The 23,323-nt window shown below is 34.6% G+C and overlaps 1 protein-coding gene across 3 annotated transcripts in view; it reads left to right on the forward strand.

Annotated features, from left to right (window-relative positions):
- Positions 1–23,323, forward strand: part of QSER1 (glutamine and serine rich 1) — a gene marked incomplete at its 5' end in the record, with an annotated part of 77,910 nt that overhangs the window by 42,970 nt on the left and 11,617 nt on the right. For 2 of the 3 annotated variants that reach the window (XM_082659414.1, XM_082659412.1), the window contains 5 exons: positions 14,068–14,396; positions 15,335–15,451; positions 16,047–16,180; positions 17,544–17,761; positions 22,489–22,626. In XM_082659414.1, coding sequence (XP_082515540.1) covers positions 14,068–14,396; positions 15,335–15,451; positions 16,047–16,180; positions 17,544–17,761; positions 22,489–22,626 — 936 coding nt within the window. The remainder of the gene's footprint in view (positions 1–14,067; positions 14,397–15,334; positions 15,452–16,046; positions 16,181–17,543; positions 17,762–22,488; positions 22,627–23,323) is intronic. The other variant, XM_082659413.1, reaches the window with a different exon arrangement.

The following is a 23,323-nucleotide window of genomic DNA, read 5'->3' on the forward strand; positions in this document are numbered from 1 at the left end:
TCCATGTTTCACTCTTGCTCCACCCTTTCCACTTCGCCTCTTCCGTGACAACTGAATTTCTCATTGTTCCTTGGACCTGTGAGCCCCTGTCACAATTGTGCTCTTTTGGGCAGGTTTTTTTCTACCTAGGCCTTTCTCTTGATTTTTTAGCCCAGCAGACACTTAGTTATCTTTGAAGACCATCTTCAAAGTCACTTTATGGAAGTTACTCCTGGCAGAATTAGTGCTCATATCCTCTAAATTCCCACAGCCCTTACATATTTCTGAAGGGCAGAAGTTTTAAATTGCAGCAAGGTCTAGTTTATCCAATTTTCCTTTTATGATTTGCGCTTTTTGTATCCTAAGAAATCTTCGCCTAGCCCATAGTCACAAAAATTTTCTCCTGTTTTCTTCTAGGAATTTTAGAATTTTGCATTTTACATTTAAGTCTAGGGTCCCTTTTGATTTTTTTTTTTTTTTTTTTGGTATAAGATATGTGGTATGGGTTGAAGTTAATTTTTTTGCACATAGAAGTCCAGCTTTTCCAACACATTTGTTGAAAAGACAGTCCTTTCTCCATTGAGTGCTTTTTGCACCTTTGTCAAAAATTAATTGTATGAATTCATATTTGTGTGAATCTATTTCTGGACTCTCAATTCTGTAACATTGATCTATGTGTTTATGCTTTCACCAGTACCACACTGTCTTAATTCCTATAGCTTTACAGTAAATCTTGAATGAAATAAGGCAGTGTGAGTCTTCCAAATTTGTTCTTTTTCAAAATTGTTTTGCCTATTCTAGTTCCTTTCCATTTCCATTTAAATGTTCAAGTCAGCTGTTGGTATCTACAAAAAAATCCTTCTGGGATTTTGATTTCCTTGAATCTGTGGCAATTTGAGGAACACTAAACTGTTAACAATATATTGAGCCTTAATTCATGCACACATTTGATTTCTCTCACTAGTCTTGTGTAGTTTTTGGCATATAGATCCTGCTTTGTTAGATTTATTCCTAAGTTTTTTGGGGTGCTATTTATTGTAAGTGACACTTTCTAAAATTTTCAGATTCCAATTATGCATTAGTAGATTATAAAAATAGTTATTTTTTATACGTTGATCTTAAATCCGCACAACTGATTTATTTTAAGACTTTTTAAATGGGAATTCCCTGGCGGTCTAGTGGTTGGGACTCCACAATTCCACTGCAGGGGGCACAGGTTCGATCCCTGGTTGGGAAACTAGGATCCCGTAAGCCATGTGGCACGGCCAAAAAAAAAAATGGTTTTTAAAAATTAGATTCCGTAGGATTTTCTATGTAGAAAATGATGTCATCTGCAAATAAGGATAGTTTTATTTCTTCTTTTCCAGTCTAATGCCTTTTTCATTCCTGTCTTAATATACAGGACTTCCTATACAATGTTTAATAAGAGTGCTGAGTGTGGACATCCTGAACATGTTCTTGATCTTTGGGAGAAAGAAATCAGTCTTTCACCATTAACTATGATGTTCACTGTAGGTTTTTGTAGATGCCTTTTTTTATTGCATTAAAGAAGTTCCTTATATTTTATAGTTTGCCAACAGTTTTTATAATGAACGGAGGTTGAATTTTGTCAAATGCTTTTTCTTCATCTATTTAAATGATCATGTAGTTTTCTTCTGTAGTCTGTCAGTATGGTGAATTACATTGATTGATTGTTAAATACATCTGTGGCCTTGCATTCTCAGGATAAACTCCACTGACTGATATATTATCTCATTTATACATTGATGGATTCAGTTTTCTAATTTTTTTGTATCTGTGTTCACAATGAATATTAGTCTGTAGTATTCTTTTTGTAATGCCTTTGTCTGGTTTTGGTATCTGGTTATTGCTGACCTCATAAGTGAGTTGGGGAGTATTCCCTTCTTCTCTGTTTTCTGCAAGCGATTGGGTAGTATTGTTTCTTCCCCAAATGTTTGGTTGAATTTGCTAGTGAAACCATCTGGACCTGGAGTTTTCTATGAATTAAATTTCTCTGACAGAACTATTCAACTAGTCTGTTTCTTCTTGACTGTGTTTTGTATCTTTGAAGGAATTGGTCCATTTCATTAAGTTGTCAAATTTATGAATATAGAGTTGTTAGTAGCATTTCCTCATTATCTTTTTAATTTCTGTAGGTCTTGTAGTGATTCCCACTCTTACAGTCTTTTTTTTTAAAATAAAATATGGCCTTTTTTTAAAAAAAATTATTTATTTATTTATTTTTGGCTGCACTGGGTCTTTGTTGGTGCACGTGGGCTTTCTCTAGTTGCAGCGAGTTGGGGGCTACTCTTCACTGCGGTGTGTGGGCTTCTCATTGCAGTGGCTTCTTGTGTTGCGGAGCATGGGCTCTAGGTATGCGGGCTTCGGTAGTTGTGGCACGCAGGCTCAGTAGTTGTAGCACATGGGTCCCACTCTTACAGTCTTGATGTTGGTCATTTGTATCTTCTCTCTTCACCTTCGTTAGTCTGGATAGAAGTTTATTAATTTTATTGATCTCTTCAAAAGACCAGCTTTTAGTTTCATCGATTTTTCTCCTTTGTTGACAGTTTCACTGATTTCTGCTATTTTCATTAATTCCTTTTTCTGTTTGATTTTGGTTTATTATGTGCTAGTATTTTTTTTTCTAGTTTCATATGGTAGAAGCCTAAATTGCTGATTTCAGACCTCTATTCTTTTCTGCTTTAAGCATTTAATGTTACAAACTTCTCTCTAAGCCCTGCTTTAGCTATATCCCACAGATTTTATTTTTATTATTTGTTTTTATTTTCTTTTGTTCTAAAAGTTTTAAAAATTCCACTTGGTGCTTTCTTTTTGATCTATGAGTTATTTAGAATCATATTTTAAGATATTCAGATATTTGGGAATTTTCCAGACATCTGTCCTTTATTGATTTCTACTTTGTGTAATTTCAATTCTTTAAAAATTTTAAGGTTAGCTTTATAGCCCAGAATATGGTTGATCTTGATAAATGTTCCAGTGCACTTTAAAAGAATGTGTATTCTGCTGTTGTGTGGATTGTTGTATAAATGTCAATTAGATCAAGTTGGTTGTTAGTGCTGTTCAGATTCTTCTCCTTGCTGGTTATCTGTTTACTTGTTCTGTCAATTACTGCGAGAGGATTTCCAAAGCTTCCAAGTATGCTTGTAGATTTGTCTGTTTTGCTTTTCATTTCTATCTGTTATTGCTTTGTGTATTTTGACCTCTGTTTTTAGATATGTACACAGTTAGGATTGTTAAGTCTTAGCGAATTGACCCTTTTATCAGTATATAATATCCTTCTTTTTCCTTGGTAATAATCTTTATTCTGAAGTCTACTTTGTCTGTTATCAATGTAGCCACTCCAGGTTTCTTTTGATGAATTGCATGTATATCTTTTTCCATCCTTTACCTTTAACCTATCTGTGACGTTATATTTAATGTGGGTATTTTGTAGACAGTATATAGTTCAGTTTTGTCTTTTTTTAAAAAACTCTAATCTCATAATCTCTCTTTCAGCTAGAATGTTTAGACCATTTACATTTAATGTAATTATTGATATAGTTCAATCTTCCATTTTATCGTTTTCTGTTTCCCCCCTTTTTTGTTCGTCTCCTCTTTCCTGTCTTTAAAAAAAAAATTATTTGAACTTTTTTACTATTTTATTTTAAAATTTATCTCTCTTTTTTTTTGGCTGTATCCTTTTGTATTATGTTTTTAGTGGTTGACATAGTGATTACAATCCACTTAGTTAATATTTTTGCTACTTAAAATGTAGAAACCTAAAAACCATAGAGATCTCTTTACCCTTGCCCTTATGTTATATATATTTCTCCTATATATTACCTCTACATATATTGAAAACCCTGATAGAGAAGTAATTTTTGCTTTCAACAGTCATATATATTCTAAATAACTTAACAGGAGCAGAATAGTCTATTGTATTTACCCAGATATTTATAATTGCTGTTGCACTTCCTTTATTCCTGATGTTCCAGGTTTCCCTCTGGTATCATTTCCTTTCAACACAAAGAAGTTTTCCATTTTTAAGACTTTTTCTTTGATTTTCAGGATTGTAATTATTTGTCTGGATAAGGTTTATCCTGTTTGGAGTTCATTGAGCTTTTTGAATCTATAAAATGTATCTCTTTTTCCAAATTAGAGAAGTTTGGGGACGTTATTTTTTTCTGCACCAATCTCTCTCCTATGGGACTCCAATGACATAAATGTAAAATATTTTTATATTGTTACTCAGGTTCCTGAGGTTCTGTTTATTTCTTTTTCAATCTTTTTTCCCCCTCTGTTCTTCAGATTGTATAATTTCTATTGGTCTGTCTTCAAGTTCATTGACTTTTTTGCCTTCTCAATTCTGCTACTGAGCCTATCCAGTGAATTTTTTATTTCAGATATTTTTTTCAATTCTAAAATTTATTTTTGGTTCTTTTTTCTAGTTCCAATGTCTCTGCTGAGAACTTAACATATTTCCATTCATTTCAAAAGTATGTTCACCTTACCCCAGGGAGCCATGGTTATGATAGCTGCCTTCAAGTCTTTGATAATTTTAACATCTGAGTCACCTTAGAGTGGCATCTGCCAATTATCTTTTCCCTTTGAAGTTTGGTCACATTTTTCTGGTTCTTAATATATTGAGCAGTCTTGGATTATATCCTGGACATTTTGAGTACAATACTGTAAGACTCTGGGTTCTATTAAAATCCTCTGCAGAATGTTGATTTGTTTTGTTTTAGCAGGCAGTCAGACCATAAGTTCTGTCTCATCTTTGAGTGATGGTCTGAAGTTAGTTCAGTTTTCAAAGCCTTTGCTCTGGTGCTTTGGATCTGTCGGAGCAGTTAGTCTGGAACTTGGGTGGATGGTAGACTGTTATAGTTTAGATCTCAAAGACTTTGCTATACTAGTTTGGGTATATTCTGCATATGTGCAGTTTAGGCATGAAACTAAGATTTGTGTAGGTTCATGCACAGAACTAGAGGATACCACTCTCCAGTTCTCTCTTCCCTGGGAATTTCCCTACATGCCCAGCTCTCAGGGTTCCCTTTCCCAGACATTTGGCTAGAAATCTGGAATTTTCCTTGGATTTTTTTTAGCTGCTTATGCTTTAACACAATTCTGTACAACTAGGACTGCCCTTGGGGCAGCACACTGAGAGAAGAGAAAAAAGGACAGGGAATCCTCCTACATGTTTTTCCCCAACTTTATTGAGATATAATTGACATACAGCATTTTCTACTCTCTTCATGCCATAGGAGCCCATGCCCCATCCAGGTGCCTCTGGTACACCAAAAAGACAGGTCTTCTGTTCGGGTTTAAGATGTCAGGTTTACTGCCTTTGCGTTGCAGCTCTGTGACTTGGGTTGCCCTTGGGGCAGGGCTGGGAGAGAGAAAGAGAAGAAAAAAGAAATGACAGTGGCCCCCCACATTCTTACTTCGCATGGGGCTCCTTTCCCCACTCCTCTATCCAGAAAGACAGATTTTCTTGGAGTTTTTGTTGTCTGTGTCCTGTGTAGTTCTGCATAAGGGCCACCCTCTAGCCAATGCTAGGTGATAAGAGAGGAAGGAAAGTGAGGAAACACCTCTATATAAAGATTATTTCAGTTTGGGCTTCCCTCCCCAGTCTGCCTGCAGTTACTAACTTTGCAGAGTCTTCAGGTAGTTGCATTTTATGTTTTGTCCAGAGTTTTTATTTGTAATAAGTAGGTCTAGTGGACTTAACTTCATCTTGCTTGGCACCAGAAGCCTTTCATGAATTTTTAAAAATTTGTCTTACAGGTTACAGTCGTTATTTCTGATGCTCAAACTGTCCTGTAATGGGCCGGTAGGAGCCCCTTCAGTGTTTTGAGATTTTGATTGTGATTACATTGAATTCATAAATTAATTTTAAGGGAGAATTGTTAATCTTTACAATATTGTCTTCTCATCCACTTATGGAATGTAGTGTTTTTCTACTTATTCAGATCTTATTTTATGTCTTTTAATATCTTATCATTTTTTTCCACATAGATATTCTATATTATAGTATCTAAAAAATACTAGTTTTACTAGTATTTTAAATATTATTTTCCCCATAGTGTTCTCTCATTGGTTACTGATAATATATGGCAATGATTGATTTCTGTGTCTCCATCATGTGTTTGGCATTTTTGTTGCACTTCTATTTTAACAGTTTTTCCACCTGATTCTCTTGCCCTCTTAAGTAGATGATTATATCTTCTAAAAATAATGGTAATTTATGTTTCTTTTTTTTTTTTTTTTTTTTTGGTAACTTATCTTACTGGCTCAGGCCTCTGTTGTTTAATAGTTGCAATGATAGCAAGCATCCTGGCCTCCTTCTTGATATTTAGTAAAATATGTAGTGTTTGACTATGAAATATATTTGTCAGTTTCTAGTATACCATACTCTTTAAGAAGATATCCTTATGTTTTGAAGTTCTTAAGATTATTTTAAAATTAACAATGAGCATTGAATTTTTTTTTTTTTAACATCTTTATTGGGGTATAATTGCTTTACAATGGTGTGTTAGTGAGCATTGAATTTTGTCAGATGCCTTTTTGAGCTGGTTCTGGTAAATCTGCTTTCTTTTACCCCCACATTCATCTATTACTTGATTTCTTAATGCTAAACCTCTTTTTAAAAATTTCTACCATGAACTCTGCTTGGTCATGATGAATTGCTTTAGTCCACTGTAAGATTTAAGTTGCTAGTATTTTATTTGGGATTTTTAGACCTAGATTCATAAATGAAGTGAATGTATCGTATTTTTTGTCTTAATCTTGTTCAGTTTTGTATTCAGGAATATGCTGACCTTACAAATTGAATTAGGAAAGTTTTTATATTTGTTTAAATTTTAAAAAGCTTATTATATATAATTGGGATTTCTAAGAATATATCTAGAACTCTCTAGTTTTTTCCTGATAGTTTGATCTATCTGGGCCAATTTAAGAATGGCATATTTTCTAGAAAATCATCTCTTTCATTTAGATTTTAAAATTTGTTGTTATAAAGTTGTATATACTATTACCTCATAAGTTTGTAGTCTCCTCTGTTTCTGTAGGTATGTTCTTTCTTGTTCCAGCTGATTATTTGAATCTTTTTCCTTATCAATCTATGGAAGATTTGCCTATTTAATGGTTCCTTTCAAAGAACCAATGTACTTTTCTTTTTTTTTTTCCTCTTATCATTTTTTACTCACTTTTTCTTAATTTCTGCTTTTATCAGTTCTTTTTCCCTATCTTCCCTGGGTTGAATATTCTCTTTCTGGCTAGTTTGTTATTTGTTTGCTGTCTAATGAATGGCATTAAAGTTGTATGTTTCCTTTTTTTTTTTCACTACACTCTGGCTGTATTCCTCTGGTTTCAATTTTTAATGCTCTCACTGTCCTTTCTAAATGGTTTGTCGTTTCATTTGATTTCCTTTTAACCCAAGAGTTATTAAGAATAGTGGGGTCTTGCCTGTTTCCCAGTAGATTTTTGGTTTTTTGGTTGTTTTTGGTATTCCTTTAATACTAACTTATGGCCCTGTTGTATAGTGGTCAAAGGAATATGGCTTAAGTAATGTCTACATTATGAAATTTGTGGAAATTTTGTTACTAGCTTGGTAAATGGTCAATTTTTATAAATATCCCATGAGTACCAAGTGCTAATAGATTTTATTTGTAATATTGTTCAAGTTCTTTATATCTTTTTATTTTTTGTGTAATGTAATAAATGATATTAGGTTATTTAACAAAATGTATATGTACATGTTGCAAGTATATGATAGGTCTGGAATTTGCCTTAAACTATCCCAGCAAATATAAAAGAGGTGACAGAAAGATAAATTTATCAAAATGTTTGTGGTTGTTACAGTTGGGTTATGGTATCTGAGGGTTTGTATAGTCTTATGTATGTTTTAAATCTTTAATAAAAAGGTTTTTTAAAATCCTCCCTATCCTTATTTGTTTTTAGATTGCTTCATCTGTTGATTACTGAAAAGGGTGTGTTAAAGTATCCAACTATGTTTTATTGTTTTTCTAATACTGTGTAGTTGTTTTGAATCCGTGTAATTGGGTGTTTGAAATTTTACTACAGTTAAATTTCCTTTTATCATAATAAAATCTCTTTTTCACATTTAATTTCCCATTTTGGTTTTTAATATTGCCATACTAATCTTATTGTTAGCATTTTTAGTATATTTTCCATATCTCTTCTTTCAGAACATTTTTTTCTTGTGAGATATAACTCACATATGGAAATATGATACACATAAGAAAAACACACAGAAAATTCCCATAAATTTGAAAATGCAGATATTAGTTAAGACATATTCCCTGACCACAATGTAGTAATTTCATAAAAAAATAGCAGAAAGGAAAAAAGAGATAAATAAAAGTAAGTTTTTCTTTCTAAAACTTCTAAATAACTTCTGCTAACTTCTAAATAACTCATGGCTTTAAAAGGAAACCAAAGCTGAAATGACAACTCACTTAGGACAGTGGAGCATCATATTTTGGAACCAAGGGGATGTGCCAGGAATGTGTGGGGCAAAGAAGAAAATTTATGGTGTTAAATGCTACTCGTTAGAAAGCAAGAAAGTTCAAAAATAAATTGAGTGTTAAAGTAAATCCAGCTCATAATCTGTAGAACTAACCACTGTCTGAGTTGGATGGTAATCACCTCCTTGCTTTTCTTCTATAAATTTTACCACCTGTGTATGTACCCCTGTACTTTTGTTTGGCCCATTTTAAAACTTCTCATAAAGAGCATCATACAGTATTGATAAGTTTTTCCTTCCGCTAATTTGGAAGCTATTCTTTTTATAAAATATTTCCTTAACTTTTTATTATGGAAATTTCAAACATAAAGTTACAAAGGTTAGTATAATTAAACCGATCTATGAATCACTCAGTTTCAGTAATCATCAATACATGGTCAGTCTTATTTCATTCTTATCTTTACCTACCCTCTCACCCCCCCCCCCCCCGCCCGATGATTTTGATGAAATATTTCTGTTCTTTACCTGGAGATAATAGGGATTACAATATGCATTTTCACTTTCTCAAAATCCATTAGTATCTTACTCTCCTCCCGAATAACATAAAGACTCTGAGCACTAAAACTCCATTTTATCCCCTCCTAACTTTAATGTTACCGTGTATTTTAATATTTGCGTTTTTTTCTTTCTGGCCACGCCACGTGGCTTGTGGAATCTTAGTTCCCCAACCAGGAATCAAACCCTGTCTCCCGGCAGTAGAGGTGCGGAGTCCTAACCACTGGACCACCAGGGAATTCCCCCACGTATTTTAATTCTCTCCTATTAATACTCAACAAGAAATAGTGTATTAAATAGTCAGTGTTTGCTTAGGTTTATTTATATATTTACCATATTGCCCTCCATTCTTTCTTGCACCTCACATCTCCTTGGGATGACAAGCTTATGACTAAAGCATGTCCCTTGCAGTTTCTTTTTCTGAGGGTCTGCTGGTGGCCGTATCTCTGTTTTTGTTCATAGATAGCTATGTGATTTGTTTTGCCATGTAACTTAGAGTGTATTTTCAAAATTCAGTGACATTGCTATAATAAAATCCCTTTTATTTCTTCATTCATCCATTATTTAGAAGAACAATGTTTCCCAGTTCCTTTATCAATAAAAATGAAGGACAGAAATAAAATTGGTTGTAAAACCTATCTCAATAAGTAATATTCGCCCATGAGTCCATAAACGAGTAAGTTTTAAATGCCACATCCACTCAAAAGAAGCATTCTTTTTACATTTACATTTGTTTTACATTAAATTTGAAAAAATATTAATTTAGATCTACAGTATTATAATGTGTTATAAGTATTATAATGTTAGAAGTGTTTAATATATAGAGCCTTCTGGTCACAAGACATAAAAAATTGATTTCCATTTATATACATTTTTGAGGCAGAAAGTATGATGTATAGTTATAGTAGCATAAAAATATATTACATTAGGATAAAGTTCTGTAATCTAATCTTGAATGATTAGATTATTTTCCCATTGTTATTGAGATATGATTGATGTACAAACTGTATAAGTTCAAGATATACAGCACAGTGACTTGATAATTAGATTATTCATTTGTATTTCCTCAACAGGCCTCTCCCTTTGGGAGGAGTCATATAAATGTATGAGGATAGTTTTAATTTGGGATACAGATCAGGTAGGCTGGCTGGTGACAGCTATTAGACCACCCCCCCCAGCCCCTCCTGCCCCCTAATTAGCTAGAATAAGGGAGAGATGTACTCTAGTTGCCAAGCACTGTAGTTCATTCATTTCCCTTGCCTATCTGCTTTTCCATTTTCTTTTGTGTTTCATAGGTCTGGATTTGTGTTGGGCTCTGCTTCGATTCCCTCTCAACCCCTCCTGTAGGCAGGTAGAGTTCACTTTCTTCAGGGAACAGTTTTTACATTTTGGCCTGTGATCAAGCCACCCCTGCTGCCTACAGCTCAGCATAAGCAAGGGGATCACTGCCCTTCCTGTTTTATTTACTTATTATTGTGTATGTCATTATTTTAGTTCATCAGCACTACTCAAAATTACTGCTGCAGTGCTACATGTTCTTTATATTTGTTTCTCAGCCTGGAGCTTCTCTATCAGCTCTAGGCTTCAAAGTCCTTTTTTAACAGCTTTGTTAAATTATAATTCACATATCATAACATCCACCCATTTAAAGTGTACAATTCAGTGGGTTTGTAGAGTTGTATAACCGTGACCACAATCTAATTTTAGAATATTTTCATTATCCAAAAAGAAACCCATTATTAGTCAGTCTCCACACCCAATGATAGGCAACCACTAATCTATCTTCGCTATAGATTTGCCCTTTTTTGGACATTTCATGTAAAAGAAATCATATAATATTTGACCTTTTGTGACTAGCTTCTTTCATTTAATGTAATGTTTTCAGTGTTTATTCATGTTGTAGAATATATCAGTACTTCATTCCTTTTTATTCCCTAATAATGTGGATATACCACATTTTGTGTATCCATTCATCAGCTGATGGACATTTGGGTGTTTTCCATTTTTTGGCCATTAGGAATAATGCTGCTGTCAACATTCATATACAGGTATTTGTGTAGATTTATTAGAAAGTGGAGTTTAGAAGTGGAATTCCTTGGTTATATGCTTAACATTTTGAGGAATGGCCGAACTATTTTCCATAGTGGCTGTACCATTTTACATTCTCTCCAGCAAGGTACAAGGGTTCTAGTTTCTCCTCACGCCTGCTAGCATGTTATTGCCTGTATTTTTTGTAGCCATCCTAATAGCTGTGAGATTGCAATTATCTACTGAATTTGCATTGAGCTAATGACTTATAGTGTTGAACAGCCTTTCATGTGCTTATTGACAATTTTCATATCTTCTGTGGACAAATAGGTCCCTTGCTCACTTTTTTTTTTTTAAATAAATTTTATTTATTTATTTAGGCTGTGTTGGGTCTTCGTTGCTGCACGCAGGCTATCTCTAGTTGCGGTGAGTGGGAGCTACTCTTCGTTGCGGTGCATGGGCTTCTCATTGCGGTGGCTTCTCGTTGTGGAGCACGGGCTCTAGGCCCACGGGCTTCAGTAGCTGTGGCACGTGGGCTCAGTAGTTTTGGCACATGGGCCCTAGAGCACAGGCTCAGTAGCTGTGGCGCACGGGCTTAGTTGCTCCGCAGCATGTGGGATCTTCCCGGACCAGGGTTCAAACTCGTGTCCCCTGCATTGGCAGGTGGGTTCTTAACCACTGCGCCACCAGAGAAGCCCTTGCTCACATTTTAAATTGGGTTGTCTTTTTTATTATTGAGGTGTAAGAGTTCTTTATATATCCTGGATACAAATCTCTAGCAAGTACATGATTTGTAAGCAGTGTTTCCCATTCTGTAGGTTATCTTTCCACTTTTGTGATGGCATCAATTGCAGCACAAGTTTTAAATTTTGATGAAGTCCAGCTTATTTTTTTCTTTTGTTACATGTAGGGTCATGAAAATTTATACCTATTTTTCTTCTAAGAGTTTCATGATTTTAACTTTCACATTTATGTCTATGATCCACTTTCAGTTAATTTTTGTATATGGTGTGAGGTAGACATCCAACTTTATTCTTCATTCCTATCTGGTTGTCCCAGCACCATTTGTTAAAAAGCTTTTTCATTTTTCCCCCATTGAATGGTTTTGGCACCCTTGTTGAAAATCATTTCATCATAAATACAGAGTTTATTTCTGGACTTTAATTCTACTCTTTTGATCTATATGTCAATCCTTACGCCACCATCACACTGTCTTAATTACTAAAGCTTTGTGGTAAAGTTTTGAAATTTCTGAAATGTGAGTCTTCCAACTTTATTCTTTGCAGGATTTCTTTTGCCTATTCTGGCTCTCTTGCATTTCCATATGAATTTTAGGAATAGTTTGTCAGCTTCTGCCAAAAATGCAGCTAGGATTTTTATAGGGATTATGCCGATTCTTTTTTTTTTTGGCTGCACCACACAGCATATAGAATCTTAGTTCCCTGGCCAGGGATCAAACCCACACCCCCTACAGTGGGGGTGGAAGCGTGGAGTCTTAACCACTGGACCAACAGGGTAGTCCTTGATTCTTTTAATCAATTTGGGAGTTTGCCATCTTTACAACGTTGACGTTTCCTATCCATGAGCACAGGATGTTTCTCCACTTATTTAGACCTTTAATTCTTTCAACAATGTTTATAGGTCTCAGAATATAAACTTTGTACTTCTTTCATTAAATTTATTCCTAAATAGTTTCTTCTTTTTGATGATATTATAAATGGAATTTTGTTCTAATTTGTTTTTGGATGGCTCATTGCAAGCATTTCGAAATACAATTGATTTTTATATATTTATCTTATGCCCTGCAAACTTGCTAAATTTATTTATTCTAATAGTTTTTTAGTGGATTCCTTAGGATTTTCTGTATACAAGATCATTTCATCTGCAGATACGGTTTTATTTCTTCAGACATCCTTCTTAGGGGGAAGCATCTCATTTTTTACCGTTAAGTATGATGTTAACTGTGGGTTTTTTGTAGATGGCCTTTATCAGGTTGAAGAAGTTCCCTTCTATTTTTAGGTTCTTGAGTGTTTTTATCATGAAAGTGTTTAAATTCATGATACTGAATTTTGCCAAATGCTTTTTCTGTACCTATTCTGATGATCCTGTGGTTTTGTCCTTTATTATATTAATATGGTGATTGATTGATTTTCAGCTGTTAAAACCAAGCATGCATTCCTAGGATAAAAGCCATTTGGTTATGATGTATAATTCTTTTCAGTGTTGGTATATTTGCTCATATTTTGCTGAAGGTTTTTGTGTTTGTATTCATAAGGGATACTGGTCTGTAGTTTTTTCATGATATTTTTGTCTGGTTTAGGTATTGGAATAATACTGGCCTTGAATGAGTTGGGAAGTGTTTCCTCTTATTTCTTAGAGTTTATAATGGATTGGTATTCTTACTTAACTGTTGATAGAACCCATGTGTACCCATTTGGGTCTGTGCTTATCTTTGTGGGATGTTCTTAATTTCTTTTATTCCCTTGTTATTGGTCTCTTCAGATGTTCTCTTTCTCCTTGAGTTCTTTTGGTAGTTTGTGTCTTTCTAGGAATTTGTCCATTTCATCTAAGTTATTTGTTAGCATACAGTTTTTCATAACATTACTTTATAATCCTTTTTATTTCGGTAGCTTCTACTGCTATTTTAAAGTATTTGGGAGGTGCTGTTTTTGTTTTCCACGTCCAATCAGCTTTTCTTCTAGGAATTCACAGTTTCAGTTGGCTGACCCTTCCTTGTCTTGCATCACTTTTTTGTCTCTATTCTTTTAAAAATATTTTTATGCTAAATACTTAAGTGGAAGTAGGGAGTTCAGGTCGATGGAGGTTCTGTCTAATTGTCATCCAGATGTAATTCTCACCACTTTGGTTCTTGGAAGTTAACAACCATTCTTTAATTTCATTGTTTCAAACAATTTGATGGCAAAAATAATAAGGTCTTTCTTTGTAAACTGTTCAGATTTTACTCAAAGCAAGTAAATGTTTAATAATTTGTATTACTAATTTGCATTTGCTTGATCTAGTTTCAGAAGCCCTACAGGTGGCAACTACTAGTCCAACTGCCAATACTACTGGTACTGCTACTACTTCCTCCACCACTGTGGGTGCAGTTAAGCAAGAACCTCTCTACTCTACTTCATCTGCAGTAAATATCCTGGAAAATATAAACTCTGCAGAACCCCCAAAGTCCATCGAACATGATGGTCTTCCTTCAGACCAGTTTGCAAAAGGACAGGACACTGTTGCCATAGAAGGTTTTACAGATGAGGAGAACACAGAAAGTGGAGGAGAAGGCCAATACAGAGAGCGTGATGAATTTGTGGTAAAGATAGAAGACATAGAGACTTTTAAGGTGATGTGAATGTTCACAGGTATAAAGGTCATAGCTTAATGGGCGTGCCCTATGGTAGCCTTCATGATGACTTTTAATACCATGCATCTAGCCTGAATTGTGAAAAGTTATATTTTTATAATTCTGTTGTCATAATTGTTAAATAATGAAATCAAACTAGAGATGTCAGGTATTTTGAAAAGGAAAATAGCTTAAAATAATTTTAACTCATCTCTGAGTCTTGTGTATTTCTGACTGGTCAGTATATTGCATTTAGCTACTAGTAATTAGAGCAGTTTTGAAATGTTAATTTTTTTCAAAGCTTCCAAGTCATTTGTATTATTAGAAGTTTGGAGAAAATGGTTATTTATCTAACTTAAAAGTTTAAAGAAAATTACAGGAATACAATGTAAAAGTAGAATTAGACTTTTTTCAAATTGCAGAATGTTATAATTTCATACAAGAAATTTTTAGCAGTGTTTAAGAAAACTTATTTTGGGGTTTTTGTTTGCTTGCTTTTGATTTTATTTTTTAATTGGGGTGGAGAGAAATGGTATTAAAAATACAATGAAGAACATAATATTTAAATTATCCATATTCCTTCCATTCACAATTAACTATTGTTAATATTTTAGCATATTTGTTTCTGGTCTTTTTGCATATATACATACTGTTATAACATTGCATAAATAATGTATGACAATATCATTAGTGGAAAACTTTCCAATAGCTATACAAAAGGGTAATGGGTTACTTTGCATGTTTTTGCTCCCTGTTTCTGGAAGAATTTAAGCAGAGATTGAATAGCCCACTTAAAAGAATTACTGCAAAAGTTCAGCTAGGTAAAAGATAAAAGGTTGAGCTAGGTAGGTCTTTAAGATTCCTTTCAGCTCTAAGATTCTATAAATCTAGAATATGTTGCTAGTTTCTATAAATGTTGTTAATACTTCTTATTACAGGAGGCTTTAAAAGCAGGAAAAGAACCCCCAGCTATTTGGAAAGTACAAAAAGCTTTATTACAGAAGTTTGTTCCTGAAATTCGAGATGGGCAAAGAGAATTTGCTGCTACAAATAGTGTAAGTAAAATGCTTGTTTACATTAACCTTCCTATTTTTTGACAGTGATCCTGGGTAAAATACAGAATGATGTAAATTTAAATGTATTGTTTAATGTATGTATATTGAGCATTTCTGAGATAAAATATTAAAATTGAACTACAGAGTATATGATACTGATTTTAAAATAAAATTAATGTCTAAATACCAGCTACTTAAATTGCTTAACTTTTTATTTTTTAAATAAAGGAAAGGAATTAGTGTTAGTCTGTGAAGAATTCAGATGGACTCAGAGACTCTTATATTGATTGTTCTGCCAGAGTCAGATATCCTGATTTACCAAGAAGACTTACAGAATTATTTTCTACCTAAGTAGTTGTTTCATAGCCCTGAGTAAGTGAGCATCTGATGATCAGCCAAATAAGACTGCATCTATATATGGGCTTGCAGTTAAGAGTGAGGCTGGAATCAGTTTTACTGAGGGTACAATTAGCCTGACCAGAGCTGCATTTTGAAAAACTTGAAGGATGGCTCTGTGACAGTCTATCAAGACAACAAAGTAATATTTTATGTACAGAATGTACAATTATGTAATTCAAAGTGTTTCTTTCCTTAGTACCTTGGATATTTTGGAGATGCAAAGAGTAAATACAAAAGGATATATGTGAAGTTCATTGAAAACACTAACAAAAAGGAGTATGTCAGAGTGTGTTCCAAAAAGCCACGAAATAAGCCTTCACAAACTATCAGGTATTTATTATTTTATGTAATATGTTTGTAGTAATTATTGGAAGGCTTATTTTTGGCAATGTCTTGTATAAAGAATTACATATATTAAAGAGGCTGATTTTTTTTTTCCATTATGTACAAGTCTGAAAATTCAGTGCCCGATGTAATAAGTGATTCTTTTTGAAGTAATGAGACAGGAACTGTAAAGCCCATGGCTATCATGGTGGGATGGGTACCCTTTTCTTCCGAGTCCTTTTGGTGTCACCCTAGTATAGTGAAAAAAATTGGATTTACAGTCTAAAGGTTTGAATCCATCTTTTTGTGACCTAGATTAAGATAACCTTTCTAGGGACTTCCCTGGTGGGCCAGTGGTTAAGACTTCATGCTTCCACTGCAGAGGGCCCAGGTACGATCCCTGGTCGGGGAACTAAGATCCCACGTACAGTGTGGCCAAAAACAAAGAAGAAAGAAAAAAAAGATAACCTTTCTAAGCCCTCTTTTTTATCCATAAATAAAGTGAAAATAACAACAGAATGTCAAATTTAAAATGAAAAAACATTGAGCCTGCACATTACAAGTGCAGTAGAATTGTCGTCATGGATCAGTGCGACTCTGGGTTGTGTGGAGCGTGAATTTGGAAAACAGATGACCCAGCCACGTTCCCTTTGATCTCTGTGGGAAAGGGGGTGTGAACCTTGATACTCTCAATCTAGTGCTAGGAAGATCTCGTTTAATGAAGATTCCAACGTATTGGACCCAGCCCACCTCATTTTTATGATGCAATTTTATCCACTCCCTCAAATCTCCAGAACTAGTATATAGCACATCTTATTGAGGGGCTCTAGAACAGGTGCAGTTGGGATTCCACATCAAAACCTGGCACCACCAGAGCCTGTGAGAGTTTCTGATGGGACTATAAGTCCATTGATCATCTGCCGTGTACAGCCTCATAGTCAGGAAAATGAATTTACAAAGGGAAAGGAAGAGTGGAGGGAGAGAGAGAAATAGGGATGGAATTAATATAGTCCCTTATTAACTGAATATTGAATGTCAGTGGTTAAAGAGTATATTACAAGAGACTTTTGGAGGAATCACCATTGGAGATGTGTAGGACTTAGACTTTATTTTGGAGATACTGGTGAGGTAAATAAACTTTTCTTCACCAGTGTTTCTCGGGTTTTTGTCTATTTTATTTTATTTATTTTTGGCTGCATCACACGGCATGTGGGATCTTAGTTCTCTGACCAGGGATCAAACCCACACCCCCACCTACAGTGGAAGCGCAGAGTCTTAACCACTGGACCGCCAGGGAAATCCCTCGTCTAATTTATTTTAATTTGACAAGATTTCAGTGCATTAATGAAGTCTGTTTGTAACATTGCAGAACTGTTCAGGCTAAGCCAAGTAGTAGCAGTAAAACTTCTGATGCTCCAACACCAAAAACTACAATGACAAAAGCCCCTTCCATGAAACCCAAAGTTAAACAGCTAAAAGTAAAGGCTGAGCCACCACCAAAGAAAAGGAAGAAATGGAAAGAAGAATTTTCATCATCCCAATCTGACTCATCTCCCGAGATCCACTCTAGTAGTAGTGATGATGAGGGTGAGTTCTCCATGAAACGAATACCTTGATAACTTTAGATTACGTACATTAATGGGGAGGAGCAGTGATGCTGACAATTCAAAATGTATTTACTTTTACTTAATTAGGGAATTTAGCTACCTAATTAAGTTCTGCTTAGGCATATATTTGCCCATGACTGAGCTAGATAACTGTGCCTTAGTTTCTCTTTTATAAAGTGAAAAGGTTGAAATAGATAGCAGTTATCATACTTTTTGACCTTAGAACCCTTCTATGCTGTTAAAAACTGTTGAAGACACCAAAGAGCATTTATGTAGGCTATATATATTGAAATTTACTTCATTACAACTTAAACCTGAGATAGCTGTAAAACACAGAATATACCAGGAAACATTCCATCAAACTTGTTGTGTAATATATGCAAGAAATTTCTAGCAGTTCAGTAGTCTAGAGCAGAAGTAGGCAAACTACTGCTAGTGGGCCAAATCTGATCTGCAGCCTATTCTTGTAAATAAAGTTTTATTGGAACACTGGGATTCATTTACATATTTTCATACAGTTACTTTCCCATTACAGTGACAGATGTGAGTAGTTACTACAGAGAGTATATGATCACTAAAGCCCCAAATATTTACCATCTGGCCCTTTACAGAAAACGTTTGCTGACCCTTCTTCTAGAGCATACATTTGAAGGTAGTCAGGAAAAGATGAAAGGATGATGGAAGGCTGCATATGCCATGCTAAAGCTAAAAAGCTTGGGATCCTGTAAGCAAAGGGGAGTCCTTGGAGGGATTTAAGTAAGGGAGCAACATGGTAAAATCTGAATTTGAATTACGTGACATCACAGTTCAGGTATGAACTGAAAGTCTGAACCTAAGTTTTGGCAGCAGGGATGGAGGAGAGAGGACACATTTGAGAAATTCAGGATGTAATCTTGGCAGAACTTGAATGATGAATCGGGTGTTGGGGGAACTGTTGAGGTTGATGTCCAGGATGGTTTCTGACATTTTAAGTATCACTGAGGGAGCTGATCTTAGAGATTACTTGGATAGAAACAGAATTATAATAAAAACTCTTCAGTACAGAAGTTTACTTTAAATGTATTGTTTTTAAAAGCTACTTTTGAACTGTTGTTTAGAAGTAGGCACGTTGGAATTTATAAAGAAATTTAGTGCTTTGAGTATGTGTGGAAGGCATTATACGTAATTTCGCAGTTAGCATTTCTGCCTACTGTTTAGAGAAGTTTGGGTTCTGAATTTGCACTCAGTTATCTATACAGCTTCCTCAAATGACAATTACGGTGAAAATTTTCTTTCATTGGTAACTTGAGTTACCACTAGGTGTCACTAACAGGCAAGCATTTTTAGTGCTTCTTAAAAAGAAGGCAAATATTGATAATAAACATAGATTTATAGGCTGGTGATTTTCAAGCTATTTGTTTCAAGACTTCTTTATAATCTTCAAATTTACTGAGGATTCCAAAACACTTTTTGTGTGTGTGTGTGGCCTGTATCTATGTATATCACCAAGTATCAGCTAAAACAGACAATTTTAAGATATTTTAAATAAAAATTACATATTACATATTCATATAAGTTTTTTTAGACAATTGTATTTAGTTAGAAGAATAGCATTTTCATATCTGCTTCTGTATTCAGTTTGTATATATATTATTTTGGTTAAAGTATATGAAGAATACCCAGCCTCACATTAGCTATGTAGTTGGGAAAGAGAGGAGTATTTTGATTACCTTTTCAGATAATTATGTATATTTTTCTTTGATACTCAAAGGATTTTATTTGATAAACTTGACAAGTGGTAGCTTCTTCAACTTTTCATGCTTGTTACATTAACATCTATTGGTTGTTTTGCCCTTTGAGGTATCTTTCATCCATGAATGATTTTATAACATTTTTTGGTAATGTGAAAATATCTGTTAGCTCATTGATGTACATAGTCTATTTCATGTTTTTTCCACATTTTAAAATGTGGTAAAATATATATAACATAAAACTTGCCACTTTTAACCATTTTTAAGTGAACGATTCAGCAGCATTAATTATATTCACACTGTTGCTCAACTGTCACAGCTATTTCCAAAACTTCCTGATCATCCCAAACAGAAACTTTGTAACCATTAGGCAATAACTCCTCATTCTCCCTTTCCTCCAGCTGCTGGGAATCTCTACTCTATTTTGTCTCCATGAATTTGCCTACTCTACATATCTCATATAAGCGTGGCTTATTTCACTTAGCATAATGTTTTTAAGGTTCATCCATGTTACATAGCATATATTAGAACTTACTAGTTTTTATGATTGAATACAATTCCATTGTAAGTTTATCCATTGTATGTTCTTGTTTATCTTTTTATCTATTGATGGACACTTGGGTTGCTTCCACATTTTGGCTGTTGTAAATAATGCTGCAGTGAACATTGGCATATAAATATCTGTTTGTGTCCTTGTTTTCAATTATTTATATACCTAAGAGTGGAATTGCTGAGTCATATAATTATATGTTTAGCTTTTTGAGGAACTGCCAAACTTTTCCCACAGTGGTTGCACCATTTTACATTCCCACTAGCAATGCATAGGGTTCCAATTTCTTCACATCCTCACCAATACTTGTTATATTTTGTTTTTTGATTATAGCTATTCTAGTAGGTGTGAAGTGGTATGTCATTGTGGTTTTGATTTGTATTTCCCTAATGACTAATGATGTTGAACATCTTTTCAGTTGCTTACTAGCTATTTGCTTATCTTCTTTGGAGAAATGTCTATTCAAATCCTTTGCCCAGTTCATGTCTCCTTTTGTTCTTGAGTTGTAGGAGTTCTTTATATATTATAGATATTAAACCCTTATTAGACATATGATTTGAAAACATTTTCTCCCATTCTGTAGGTATTTCAGGTTTTTTATTTGTTTGTTTGTTTTGCGGTACGCGGGCCTCTCACTGTTGAGGCCTCTCCCGTTGCGGAACACAGGCTCCGGACATGCAGGCTCAGCGGCCATGGCTCACGGGCCCAGCCGCTCCGCGGCATGTGGGATCCTCCCGGACCGGGGCACGAACCCCTGTCTCCTGCATCGGCAGGCAGACTCTCAACCACTGCGCCACCAGGGAAGCCCTTTTTTTTTAGTATATGTGCTGCTGAAGTGAGCACAGTGTTTCATTTTCTTGATAATGTCCTTTGATGCACAAAAGTCTGAAATTCTGATGAAGCCAAATTTATCTATTTTTTTTTTCATTGCTCATGTTTTTGGTATCATACTTAGAATCCATTGCAAATCCAAGGTCATGAAGATTTATCCTTGTATTTTCTTCTAAGAGTCTTACAGTTTTAGTTCTTACATTTACATCATACATTTTTGCAGTATCAAAGAAATGACATTTTTAATATCAACACTGATTTCATCTATGAAGTCCTTAAGTATTGGAATGTTGTCAGGCTCACAGTGGTGGAAACAAGTTTTCCGGAATTCTGATTTTCACTTGAAACCTCAGATTTTATCATTGGCAACAAATAGTGTCAGTTGTTTTCCTTGCAGTGACAGGTTCACTTCGTTAAGAAAATGTCTGCCAAATACCCAAGTCTGAATAGGCATAGTGTATCTGTCAGTCATTTTTTTCAGATAAAATTGGTATCCCAATGGGGCAAAAGGTGGCTGGTTCATCTTGTAATTCAAACAATTACATGGATGCTTTCCCTGGAGAAAACTGTCATACTTCGTAGCAGAAATGCTTTATATGTACCTCTCATTTCATCCCACAGAATTTTAAGACATTTACTCAAGAGTAGAGATTTAATACAATTAATAATTATTACTGCTTCATCAAGGATTATTCTTAAGGGAAATTGTCTTTTTTTTTCCTTCAAATTCATGGCAGTTAGATGACAGTCATGGCAAAGTATATGGCTACTAGTACAGTTTGGTGTCACTGCCTCAATTCAGGCTAGGTAAGGCCCCAGCAGTTTTACCCAACATTCCTTTTACAAATGTCAACAGAGTGAAAAAGGTATATAACATCTTAATATTATTAGGAAAACAATTTGACATCAGAGACCCCTGAAATGGTTATGGGGGGAGACCCCGAGGGGTCCATGGACCAAAGTCTAAGAACCCCTGTTAAAGGCCGTGATAATAGTTCTGTACTTGAATGAAAAGTGTCAAAATTCAGACACCTCTAATCTTGCAGTTCTTGCCATTGAATTTGAGTGAAATTTTCTTTATGCACAGGCTATGTTTACATTAAAAAATTTTTTTAATATGTGTTGACTCTAGACCAGAATTCTATAGAAATTTTATAGAAACCATCAGTTTTGAAGTAGCACGACCTGGCAGCAGATGTCTGGTAGGGCCAGGGGAGGAGAAACAGGTTCCTATGGGGCAGATGTTTCCAAATGCTGGGCTGGTGTTGGGCTTCAGAGGCACCTGGGAACTTTTTAACAAGTATAACATTTAAGCTTCATCACCACTACCACCATTACCACCCCAGATTCTGTTTTAATAAGTCCAGCAATCTTTTTTTTGTTTTGTTTTAAAAGCTCTCCAGTGATTGTGATGTGCAAAACCACCTTTGAGAATCTCTCACCCACGGTGTTTTTAAAGGCAGAGTGGGAGAACCTTGAATTTGAAGAAATTTTATCTACAACCTTTTATCTGCTTATAGACACTTGCTATAGAGCAGAGTGTTTTTAAAGTTGTCAGGAAGGAGTATTTAATATTTCATCTTTTCTCCCTCCCAGAATTTAATCCTCCAGCTCCCTTTGTCACTCGTTTTTTGAACACAAGAGCAATGAAGGAAACCTTTAAGAGTTACATGGAATTGCTTGTTAGCATTGCTTTGGATCCTGACACAATGCAAGCCTTAGAGAAGAGCAACGGTACAGTCTGCTAAGTAGTACTTTCTTGGTAGTACTTTCTGGATCTTTTTTATTCTTCTCTGTTAGTTACATATTTAATATGTGGTTTTTGTATATGTTGTCAGTTAACAAACTTGATATACTGATTCTATAAAATGGGGTCATAGCTTTTCATGAATTGTTTGAATATATGAACAATTTTATATTGAACATATTTTTATTGATTTCTACTCATGAGAATATTATGTAACTACCCACTAGTTTCTTTCAATTCTAGAACCTTTATCATCCTCATAACATTTCACCAATTGTCTGAGTTGCGTGTAAGGTCCAGATGTCAATATATTCTGTTTTCTAATAATTCGAAAGATAATAATGGTGTAAAGATTAAAATTGTATATTCGTGTCCAGTAAAAGATACATCACAGAGTAATTATTTTCTAATCAATTAGTAGTAAAACAATAAACGCCATGGGTTATATTTATTAATATTATTCCTTTTTTACTCTTCCTTTAGTAACTTTTTCTTATGGTAGAGTAGGGATGAAATTGACATAAGAAATAAACTGGTAATTTATATATCTAATGTTGCTCACTAACATTTACCCTTCAGCTACTATAGCATTCACCAGGGACAACTAGAAGAGAGAATAAAAGGATTAACGAGTCAGTTTCCATTATCCTTCTATCAAAATGAGTTGAACAAGTGTAAGATCAA

This window comes from Grampus griseus (assembly GCF_964374135.1).
Source record: "Grampus griseus genome assembly, chromosome: 8".
NCBI lineage: Eukaryota > Metazoa > Chordata > Mammalia > Artiodactyla > Delphinidae > Grampus > Grampus griseus.